The following is a 12,811-nucleotide window of genomic DNA, read 5'->3' as shown; positions in this document are numbered from 1 at the left end:
TTATGCCTTCAGAAAAGAAAGACCATTAGCTGCTGTTTTATAATTTTTTTTTAAAACAGGAAAAAAATCACAATGTGCAATTGCATGAAAACAGAATACACGTCAACGTACCTCTGAAAGACAGCCACCAACAATCTGTGCTAGATTAGATTTTTTCTGTCCCAATTCACCCAAATGTAGTTAATTATACCCAATAGATTATACTAGACTACATTCTACTATAAACAGAGTAATTTATAATTTTCCCAAGTCAAACAGGGAAATGTACTTTTAAACCTACCCACCACAGGCTATTCTCATCAGACACAGCTCTGAAAACATCTTTCACCTACAAATTCTCGAAACCTTCAGCTGTAACAACAGTTTGGATCTACAAGAATTTTAGCTTTTCAATTCTATTGTGGTATCATTACCGGGGCAGGTTACAAGGGGCACATAAAGAGAATGAGTGGAAGTTGAGGGCCTTATGACACCAAGATCTGGTTAAGACTGGAGAGTTTACTGGGGTCCTGGAGAGACACTAAAAAGCATTTTGATCTAGCTGTGTCTCAGGTATTACAAGAGCTATTCATCTATCCTCAATCTTAAAATCTTAACAGATTTGCTATGTACCATAAACATCTGAAGTAGAACATGGGCTATACGATGCCTCAAGAGATTTGCACTTCATTATTCAGGAAAGCTTTTTCATTTAATTTCACATAGCAGATATATTTTCAGAGCAGCAAGTTATCAGATCACTGGCACTTCCCTTTGCTTACTGCAGTAATTAACCTGCACCAACAATAAATCGTTTCTTAACAGGTTTGACCTTAAGGTCTCACTGGATTTGCAAATTTTCTTTGACAACAAACAATTATTAGCTGCTGTCCGGCACATTAGTCACTGGTCAGCATTCACTAAAACAGAGCCAACAAAAAATACTCTTCTCTTTCATCAATACTTTCCCCCCTAAAAAACAAGGTGGGTTTTTTTCACTTGATTGGTGGTTTTGATTCTTTTTAAGGTAAACAGCTCATTTCAGTAGAAATGGTGGAATCAAGAAGCCAGCTTTGTACTAGAAACAATTTTTTATAAAATCTTTGAGGAAAGCCTCCTATGTTATCCAGAACTTTAGATAAGAGCTGTGAAGTCAAACCTAAACCACCTCCTGAGTTTATCTTCAGGAGTTTCAATTCCTAGGTGAGACCATGCTCACTGCTCTATAAGCACTGCTGATTCCCGCTAGTATCTAAGATATCAACTAGCTGTGAGAAAAGCAAGGACACGGTAGGAGGCATGGGAAGAGTAAGGGACAAGTGAGAAAAACAGCAGGAGTAACAGGCAGTGAGGGCAGAGACACAAAATTAATCTGGAGCATTATCACCTAAAGTAAGTGGCCCTCCAAGAACTCTATGACCAGGCATCCATGTTTGCCAGTGGTATTTTATGGATACAGAACAGCACACCTTAGGCTTAATCCTCAGACCAACACAACAGAAAAACAATATCTCCATGAGCACCATGTACTGCAGATCACATAGAGAAAAGTGACATGAAAGAGCAATGTGTATCCATTACTTGAAAATTTTCTTAGAATAAAAGTTTTTAAGTTGGAAGCTTTAGAGTATTATTGGCAAAAGATATGGCTGTCAAAGAATTGGTCACACCTACTAAAAAAAAGTGTGATTAGAACACAAATACAACATTAGATTTACTTGTTCATAGAAGTCAAAACATACTGAATCATTGAAACAAAATTTCAGGTTTACTAGCACTGGCAAACTAAGTAACAAAACATGTACTTAAATAAGCAGGATGCAAAAATGTGTAATAGCCAGGTTTTTTATGAATATTCTGCACATACTTACAGGTTGAGCAGACTAATAGTGCTCTCACCACAAGGTCACTGAGTAACTTCCACTTCTGCTCCACTTTGGAGGTGACAGCTGGAATAAGAATCTCTGCAGGGACGTAGTACTGAATTGAATAGGTCACAAAAATCCCGAAGGAGTACAGAATTTTTACAAGCTGGTACAACCTGTTGAAAACATTCACACACATTCCTGTAAGTTGCAAACTCTTCACAAAAAAATTAGCTTGCTAATGGCACTAAAGCTATATATACATAAAATATATATTTTCCCCCAGCAAACAAAAAGAAAACATTACCTGCTTGCAAGTTATAACTGCCTATGAAATTGCAGAAGATAAGCTGACTATCAAAATATGGACAAAAAACCCCAACCAACCCAAACCACTCCAACATCATGCAGTCATCAATGAATAAACTTTAAAAAGAACAAGTTCATCAGACAGCAATCATAAATGAATAAACTTTTAAAAGAACAAGTTAAACAGACAGCAATTGTTTGGGAAAAGAAAACTCCAAATTCACATCAAATATAATCTGTACATTGATAAACCTGTCACAGTGGCAGTAAACACCGGATGTTTTAAAGACCAATGTCAATAGCCTCCAGATTTCTGCATATTCACAGTGTTCCTAAAAAGACTTTTTCACACTGGGAAACGGGCATCTCAGGAAATACTGTTTACTATAATTGCAAGGAGTACCTTCTAAGGCTAGAAAATATCTATAACCAAATATGCTTGCTGTCCACACCCCTCTCTTCAAAACCACTAGGTACAGAACACCATTCAATTACTGTCCCATGTCAGAGTATTTCATAGGGATCATAGCAACACAAAGGAGCACCAAGTTCTACAGCTCCCAAATGTGCCAATCTTATACCAGCAGTGGATTGGTGGGATATGTTACTAAGAAAAAGAAACTGGAAAAGGAATGTATGCATGTGTAGAAAAGAGTTCATTCAGATGCAGGGATGTCCTTCCTAACACACAGGACTAGAGCTGCTCTAACTAGACAAACGTTTTATGGATCAAGAGAATTTTTTAGAACATTGTGTATTTTGTTGAAAATTTACTCTGGGATGGTTTTAAATTCTGTGCCAGACAAAGACAAGCTGCTGTGTCTTGCACCACTCCATGAATTTAGTTACACAAAAAGCAAAATTATCTCTACACAGACTGGTAAAAGGCACAAGCTGCATTTTAAGAAGAGGGAAGTATTTCTATTCTCATTATTAATCTCTTTCCATTCTAGTGTTCTTGCACCCTGCATGACACCAAAAATAGATAAAAATTTTCCCAAAATGCAACACAGTGGACAGTTTCTCTATAATATAAAACTCGGCTACATTTAACATCTTTCTGCCTAAATTGGTTCAAAATACCCTTTATTATTCCAAAAATATTAACTGACATCAGATCATCCAGCTTTAGTCTTTGTGCATTTTTTTTTCAGATCTGTGCAGAATGAGAAAACTTTATCATAAGAGTAAAGGAAAAGATTATTAGTATCTATCAGAAAAAAAAGTATCATACCAAATGTGAAAGAACAAAAAAATAATCAAAGAAAAATGTTCACATCTACCCTCATATAAACTGTACCTCAGGAAGAAATATGATAAAAGTAGCTCAGGTGAGGCTCAAGTATATAATACAGAAAATACTTTAAAAATTAAAAAAAAGTCTGAATGGGTTGGCAACCTAACTTCAATATAATTTTGCATGGACTTGTGCATTTTGCTTCCTTATAGATGTTGGAAAATAACCCATATATTGGCACTATCTTGCCATATTCTAGGTAACAAATACTATTTCTTCTCCCAAGATACTTTTTTTCAATATCATGCTCATGCTCTTGTCTCACTTAACACAGTGAAATATGTTGTATATGGTTGTAGTGTTATTGTTTTTTCCTTCACGATCCGTTTAGAAGGTTTTCCTACACCTTTTTGTAAGCAAAACATCTGCAGGTCTACTACAAGAGAAGGTCTCAGAGAAATTAGTTTGAAAAATTTTGTTAAGTTCTCAAGAAACTAGAGTAAATCTTCCAAAAAAAATGTTAAGCGTGGACACTCTTACCATTGTTACTTCTGGCTGAATAAACAAGTGACAAAGAATTATCCATGCCGCTAACAGTTAAATTGAGATGCATTTTTAATCCATGCTGCATAAACTACAAGCATTTGTCATAGGTCTGCTTACAGTCAACTGACAGAAGTTACGAGTCTCTTGGTATGATTTTCTAAGAACGCAACTAAAAACAGCATCAAACCTTTTGGGTAAGGATTCAGTTCACTTGCCATGGGGTGTTGTGTGTTCAGAAATGAGAGAGGAAGTATCTCTCATAAACAACCCAAGATAACAGAAGACAACGCCAAGCGGACCAAAGCCTCAAATACCCTTTTCTGCTTCAGTTCTTCAGAAAGAGGTTCAACTCCAACCAGAAAGCAAAAGCAACTTGCAACAGTAAGAAAAGAAAAAAACAGCAGCAAAAGTAAGATAAGAACTGGACCTTTGTCTCTCTATCTCTGAGAGCCTAGCAGGGGTCACTCAAAGAATTCTCCCTTTGAGTATCACAGCCTGTATCTGTATTAGCAAATAAAATCCAGCCCATGCTGCTTTTAGCCCCTTGTCCTGTGGTCAAATGGTACAGCATGGCAAAATTTGTATCCATACAGCTCAGCTCTTTCCCACCACAACAAGATGCCTCAATCATCCTTTCTTCAACATTTTGAAGGAAGTGTTGAACACACAGTCAGTAACGGGTTTGGTACACTTGAGTGGTTTTGAACAGAGGAATACAGCTGATGAACTTGATGAGTGTTATGTGCTTCTCATTCCACAACTGCAAGCCAGTTCATCAAGCTTTCCATTTTTTATGATACTGAAAGACTGCTAACAAACAAATCAGCTCTTTTATTAGCTGGACAAATATACAGAAGGAATTAGAAGCATATATATGGGGAAAAAAGAAAAATACACTTTAAGTAAAAATACATTTTGACTAACTGGTCCTAAATTAATTGCATCAAAGGTTTGACCATCACTATACATAACTCAATAAAGCTCCAAAGGCATATTCAAAAGGGACAGAAAAACTATTACATCACCATACATGGTGACATAATGGTGTAGCTAGTTTAGAAGCCACTGCTTTTGTAACACACTCTGATTTTTGAGTAGCTTTTAGAAATGGAGAGCAAAAGAGTCACTTTTCTATCAGCTCTGCATCACTGTCCTTATTCTGGAAGCTTAGATGGATTTTAGCTGGTTAACAAAAACTGACCAGCTACCTACAATTTACCTGTAATCCTCAGGCTTCAGATCACCCCAAACCTTTACAAAAACAATTTTTAAAAGATATTCAAAAGCAGGATTCAAAGCTTCAAATACACAGTGGTTCAAAGTAAGCATCTCCATTACAGTAACTATTTTTCAAGGTCTATAAGGATTCAAATTTTTCACGTTAAGAAACAATTGCTTATATTATCAAACTGATTTTAATAGTAATTTAATACTGTATTTCAATCAGACAAGGATGACTCCCTAGGCTACCTTTTTAAAAAATTCTAAATCATTCATATGTGCTAAAAGAAGAAAAAAAAATCTGCCTCTCTTTCAGTTCTACATTTTAGATGATGTTATGTCTCTTTCAAAGGAAAAAAATTGGAAACTAGTATAACAAAATATGCATATCAATACAGCTAGGCCAAATAGGGCATTAATTATGCTAAGCTTCCACCTGAACTAGTACCATGTAACATCATCTTGAATTTTAATATGCTACAAAATTAGTACAGTAGTTAATGTTTGGGATTCACAGTAAGGGAATTGTCACGCAGACTGTCACATCTTAAAAAAGAACAAATGGTGGAAAGAGCCTTCAGCCTCAAGAAAATAAGACCCCAACCAAAGACAAAGAAGAAATATTTTATGCTGAGGGTGTTGAGACATTGGCACAGGGTTGCCCAGAGAAACTGTGGATGCCCCATCACAAGAAGCCTTCAAGATCAAGTTGCATGGGGCTCTGAGCAACCTGGACTAGTGAAAGATGTCCTTGCCCACTGCAGGGTGGGTTGGAACAGATGATCTTTGAAGGACCTCTCCAACCCAAACCGTTCTACGATTCTATGAGACCCCAACCAAGGACACTACTAAGTGTCCCATAATCTATATTTCCCATAATCTATATTTGCAGATGCTGTAGGACTTGGTTTAAATTGATGGTCACATGACAACAATTATGCACTTTTTTTACTATAAATATGTACTGATTTAGGCAAACAGTGCTCCTCCTTGGCTTCAGTCAGGAAGTACCTCACGATCATGAATAAATCGGGTAAACAACACACTGTGCCTCTGTGTCCTCTCCTCAGTCAGCAACAAACTGAGCAAAAACATCCATCCCCTAGGTACCCTGTATACTTCTGAGGATACAAAAAACAATTACTAAGATATTCCAAACAGCTAAACATAACTGCATATAAAGAAAGAAAAAAATATGTAATGCCATAAAACAGAATTTCTTTGATTCCAGAAAAAAGATGTAACAGATCAGCAAAATCAAGCTGAAAACTACTCTCTTTTCATTAAGTCCATTTTCAACACATTTAATTAATATATTACGCTGAGTGACAATTTGTACTTCAAAACACGGTCTAAACTAGAACTGCAACAAGTCTCTTCTCCAAAACCTCCAATCTAGCAGAATGTTTTTAGGAATATGAGCAATTGTCTATCTAAATTAAACTTAAGGACTTAACTGTTCTAGGGCCTGCGTCTGCCTTCTGGTCAATTCATCTACAAGAACATCAAACACAACTCAGAAAGCAGCAGAATTTTAGGTTTGGTGTTTTTTTTTTTTATCAGGAAAGGCTTATTCTTAAGACAGGAATTGTCCAGCTGGAATTAAACACATAAGCCAAGTTTCACTGCTTAGCTACGCTCCAGGCTCTTTCACATGACCGCTTCCTTAAAAAACTCATCTGCTCCTTGCGTTTCTCTAGTTCAATCTGACCACTTAACGGCTTTTTATGTGAGGACCAAATAACAAGATATTGTCATATGGTTCACTGGAAATTTGTTTTGCTAGCACAGTTAATTGCACACATTTGCTCATCAGTGCTGTATCAGGTAGACCTACAGTACTGCACAGCAACAACATTGTACAACACAACCACTGACCTGCTTCTCCTAATTTTGTTTGGTGCTCTGGGGTACTATCCAGGGTAAGACAAAAACAGATGACTTACCTCTACATATGTGCCCTGAGTAGCTCTGAGGTTATTAAACTTATAATGCTGATTCCACAACTTACAGAGCACCAGTTTCCACCTCTTTTATTATCTCTTTCTTTGCATTAGGCCTGTAAAGCCATCAGGATAAATATCATCTTATCACCACACCTGCACTGTAGCCAATAGCTATTTGAAAACCCTCATTTGAATAGCCCTGTTAGACAGCAGGCCTGTAGAATAAAGCAGAATATTACAGCAGAATGAAATTCATTCTGTTGCTTGCACGAGCACAAGAAAAAGCATCTGAGTAGCAGCCCTCTCTTATTCCACATTCCTCTCACGCCTTTTTTAAGATCGCTTCTCTTAGGGCACAAATAAACCCAGAGCCACCATTTAAAACAAGCCTTTCACTAATCATATCAACAATGAGCACTACCATGTAATGCTACAAATAGAAGTATTTTCCCTTTCAGATGCATCATACAGACATAATGGATGTAGTAAATGTTTGAAGACTTCTGGGTGTTATTAATGTGTGTATATGTACAATTAAAGGATATAAATAACGTATCATGAGCAATATGCCCCCAAAACCAGAAAAACAGGGAAACACAACACCAAAACCACCACCACCAAAAAAAACCCCACCAAAACACACAAAATAGGCAAAAAATTGATGCCCAAATTTCAGTTTTTAGGATAGCAATACAAAAACAAAACATGCAAACAAGCAACAACAGATACATGAAAATTCTAGCAACCAAAAAAGAACCACTTATCCTTCAAGACACATTTTATTATACTTGCATGAATTTATCATTGGGATCAGTCAGGCAATTAAACAAAACTCCTTTTTAATAATATGAAAAACGCATAGCTCACACTGACTCCAAGGAATGAAAATGAAGAGTGAAAAAGTATCACTTGAAGATTAAGAACATTCTCCAAATGTGTTCTACTTTTGTTTCAAAGAATAACAAAAGGAATCAGAATTCAGCTTAGCAAAGCAATTTGTTTCACATAATTTGAGATTTCACTACTTCAATATGGTACCACAAGAGACATCAAATAAGTAGATGTGAGCATATAAGCTGCAAGGCATCACTTGGTCAGACTGAAAACATGAAAATACTTCTCAGCTTTTACACTTCTGCACTGTTGATATACCTAGTTTTAGGCCCATCAGACACAAAGGTACTGAACAAATTGAAGTTAAATTAATAGTTACAGTATATATCCATCCATAGACAGATACAGAACTAACAATGCACCAGTTGAAATAGCCTTCAGTGTTTCTTCAGCATGTGATATGTGGAGCTCCCATAGCATTAAAAAGAAAAGCTAAATCAAAATTATAATATCCCTGAGACACTGGCAAGCACAAGTTTCATTTTTCTGATAGGAAGCCATTATTATACATTATCCATGGACTTGCATCCGAACCACAAATCTATTCAGCTTTGATGTGTTCTATTCTAGTTGTTTACCTGCTAAACTCAGTGATTCCACTAAAAAAGGCCACTATATCCAATATAAAACTAGCTTGTTTCAGAACTGCAATATGCAATATAGAAACCACATATTACTTCCTTCAATACACCTGGCACTACCTCCTGCCAGAGCTGAAATATTTTACTATAAAGATCATCGATCCGTTTCCATATGCAATTCCATTTAATATGCAAGAAATTGCTGGCCAGGATCATAGCCATACTAAAGAAGCCACAGAGAGTGTATATACAGAAATTTTTTTTAACAGTTTGAGCACCTATCAGTTATAAGTATGACAGCACTGAGGCAAGGAACAACCCTTGCAATATTTTTGCCTTCTAGATTACTGGTTTTAAGTCACCTGTGCACTTACCATGTATCTTGTGGCAGGTTTAAAGTTATGCTGCCTTTGATTTCATCTCCAAAGCGCAGATACCCTAGAGTAGCGAGTGAGATATACAAGGTCATGACTATTCCCATACCAATGTTCAGTGCCATTGGGAAGCGTGTTGTGTCTTTCATTCTGTTTTCCAGTGGGAGTACCTGGAAATAGAGGGAAAATCAATTACATTTTACGTCCTCACAGTAAAACAACTTTTCTTCCCCCCTTCAAAGCCAATTTCCAAAACTTAGGTGATTTTATTAATAAATAAAAGTACTCTACAATGCTTTACAGCCTGAAAGATCACAGTGGTTTATGCACCCAATAGAAAAGTTCAATTACTGAAAAGTACCTATATTGTTTGCAAAACAGCATTAGTGTGGAAAGACAAAGCAGTATTTATAGGTTAGAAAAAGTGACAATAGAATACGTGTGGGCATATACCCATACATATGAGTAAGGTTACTTTTTTTTTTTTTTTTTTTTTAACAGGATCATTCAGAATCCAAGGGTTATTCTGTTTTTATTACGTATGTCTGCACTGTCAGTCTGCATCACTGACAAACCTACCACGCACATGGCTGACACAAAAGCTCACGCTTAGCAGACAGCCTCAGCTCTCCTGGCAGGGAACCTTGAGTCCATGACTACCAGGATACAGACCCAGGCTCTTTTTCATTTTTCTGGCAGACAGGGCCAGGCACACTGAGCACTGCTTTTGCTGAACATAGTTTATGTGCTTTGAGCCCGAACTATAGCCTTGCTGGGTTTGCCATCACTTTAAAGTGAAGACACATTACAACTACTACTGCATGCAGTCCGTGGGAAAGATTGCCTTTTACATGAACTGTATAGCATATAGAAGAATATGCTTAATAAGTTCCAAGTTAACTTTTTAGCCATGAAGACAAAATTTCCAGGCAAGGCAGGAAAACCAAGTAACAAGCTCACAATCTGCTCTTCCCACTTTGAATAGCATCAGCATAACGGATCCTTTCACATCTTCATTAAAACACAAACTGAAGGTATGTGGACGCTTCTAGACAAGCATATTTTCCCTGTCTCTTTCAGCAGAACTGTACACTCACCTCAGATACTCAATATGGGATATAGCTGAAGATTAAGACACCTAATGTTTTATGTCTACATCTAAGTAAAACATCTAAGCTTCTGTAATGAAGACAGGTAACGATAATCTAGTCAATATAGTCAATGGAATAAAGACCACAGTTCAGTTTATCTTTCAGTAGACATGCAGGTTATATTTGATTAACAGTACAGAACTAATTTAACAAGCTTGTCGTCTCTGGTTAACACTTCTGCCAAATCCAATACAGACAAAACAGTTTCAGTGCAAGAGGGTTGCCCTGTAAAAGTTACCGTCCATTACATTACAGAAAATTGCTTTTTAAATGACTGAGTATTTACTGGTTTCAGTTTAACTAATGTAAGTTATGACAAAAGCAGCTTTCATCCACTAATTAACAAATGGATATATTTGAATTTCTGTCGTATTATTTTCTATAGGGCAATTACTCCTTTCCTTCTGGTCACTCAGTGGTATTCACTTCCTGACCTGTTGTTGAGCATCACCACTGCCAATCCATCCCACACAGTTGTATTTCTCCTACCCTAGAAATCCTGAAGAAGTCATTTTCTACTTGCTAACACAGAGATCTCTAAAAAGAAGCACATTTGGAGGCATTTCAAAATTTTCACTCATTTTCAATTAAAATGTTAAACATCTTAAATGAGGATGATCTTTATGTAATTCAGAGCCTCCATTGCTGATGTTTTTCCTCCCAAAAGCAATCTGACCTTGCACCGTAACTTAATCTGGTGGAGAATGCAAAACCTAAACAAAGAAGAGTTTCAAAACTTAAATCAATTTTTAATTGATAGTGTTAGGCAGCAGGAAAAATACAAAAGGAGACATGTGGCTAGAAGTATTACTTTACTGCCACACACAAAAAATTTGTTCATTCCTCTAAACGAATGAAGCTTCTGTGTCCACATAGTACCTAGCAAGTCATCTTTTTGTATTTCGCATCAAAAACTTCCAGGCAGAACAGACAGAATTTCAATTTATTTTGCCCTCAGTTGGAACTAGATTGTTTTAATATGCCTCCTTACTAAGAGCTTTGAAGGATGAAAATTACAGGCAATTTTTCCCTTCATCCAAGTTTTCCCATTCTTGACTTCCTAAAGACAGACAGTATTTGAGCCTCAGCCAGTAATAAAAATTATCAGTGTTAATTCTCTGGTGATTATAAACAGAATACATTTTCTTCATAAGTTCTGCCATGTTCTACAGCTTCTGGAAATCCTAACAAACATAAATTGTTACAGTAAGATCTTACTCCAAGCTACATTATCTCTGCAGAGCTTTAGTGGCAATTGCTTGCCCAGCTTACAGATATCAAGTGTCTCAAGTTCACTGGCCCGGAGATTTGATTTCCGAAGTCTCCAGCATTCATTCCTTACATTCCTGGCAGAAGGAGAGCAGTGAACACAGACACACATGCCAGTCATGAAAAAAATCTGATGTTTTTCCACATAACTCCTGTCACAAAAGGGATGCTGGGGACTGCCTGCCTCTGAAATTGCAAAAGCAATCTGTAGGGGACTACTAACGGGGGGGGGGGGGGGGGGGGGGGGGAATTAAAATCCTGTGGTTTCACAGTCAGAAGGAGCTCAACTCAAAGACTATGGGACTGTTTGCTATGTTGGAGTGGGTCCAGAGGAGGGCCACAAAGATGATGAGAGGGCTGTAGCATCTCTCCTGTGAGGAAAGGCTAATCTGAGGGTGTTCAGCCTGGAGAAGAGAAGGCTCCAGGGAGACATTATTGTGACTTAAAGGAGGCTTATAAGAAAGACAGGGACAGTCTTTTTAGGAGGGCCTGCTGCGACAGGACAAGGGGTGACTGTTTTACCCTCTTTTAGTTTAGATTCAGACCAAATACAAAGAAGAATTTTTTTTTACTATGAGGGTAGTGAAACACTGGCACAGGTTGCCCAGAGACACTACTGATGCTCCATGCCTGGAAACATTCATGGTCAGGTTGGACAGGGCTCTGAGCAACCTGATCTAGTTGATGTCCCTGCTCATTGCAGGGGGCTTGGACTAGAGAACCTTTAAAGGTCCCTTCCAACCAAAACTAATCTATGATTCTATGCCTTCTTTCACAAAAAAAGCCCTGCAGGCTATTCATAAAAATGCAGAAGAGAAAGAAACCTCCTACTTTTGGCTAAACCTCCAACTGAAATAGAAAAACATTACAAATGTACAACAAACACCGGCTTATGGACATTCTAAAGAGAAGATAAGTTTGTATGACTGCATCAGATTTTAATCAATAACTATTACTAGTAATGACATTTTATATATACACAAATGCAGAATGGCTTCCACTCCCTGTACAGAGAGCAGAGCAGGAGGAAGGAGCACATAGCACGCAGCAGCATCCAGGAGGTAAGCAAGAAGCAGTTGGGAGCTGAAAGACAGCACAGGAGTTTTCCTGCTGAGCAGCAAATGCTGCGAGGCAGTGAAGGGACTCAGGTCCAGCCTCCCAGGGACTTGACCCCAGGCAGCTCCAGTAACCAGGACCAAGGCAGCTGGCGCAGTCATGGATGTGGGAGGGGGTGCACAGGAAGCCTGGAGACATTGCTCAAGACCATGTGCTACTGCTGGATCTGCATAACACAGGTGGTGACTTGCTGCACAGCAAGGTCCCTTGCACCAGCTTGAGTGGCCACCCCTGACATGTCAGGATTGAACCAAGACAAACTCCTGAGGGAAGACACCATCCAGATCTAAGACTATAGTGACTATGAAGTGCTCCTTCCTCAC

The 12,811-nt window shown here is 37.9% G+C and overlaps 1 protein-coding gene across 4 annotated transcripts in view; it reads right to left on the bottom strand.

Moving 5' to 3' along the window:
* SLC36A4 (solute carrier family 36 member 4) overlaps positions 1–12,811 on the bottom strand; it is a 107,196-nt gene that overhangs the window by 50,573 nt on the left and 43,812 nt on the right. For all 4 annotated transcript variants that reach the window (XM_040584011.1, XM_040584013.1, XM_040584014.1 and 1 more), the window contains exons 9-10: positions 8,953–9,122; positions 1,851–2,020 (exon numbers count right to left, since the gene is read on the bottom strand). In XM_040584011.1, coding sequence (XP_040439945.1) covers positions 1,851–2,020; positions 8,953–9,122 — 340 coding nt within the window. The remainder of the gene's footprint in view (positions 1–1,850; positions 2,021–8,952; positions 9,123–12,811) is intronic.

The sequence above is a fragment of the Falco naumanni genome, chromosome 2 (assembly GCF_017639655.2).
Source record: "Falco naumanni isolate bFalNau1 chromosome 2, bFalNau1.pat, whole genome shotgun sequence".
Classification (NCBI taxonomy): domain Eukaryota; kingdom Metazoa; phylum Chordata; class Aves; order Falconiformes; family Falconidae; genus Falco; species Falco naumanni.
Note: the sequence above shows the minus strand (reverse complement) of the source record. Positions and strands in the feature narration are given on the sequence as shown.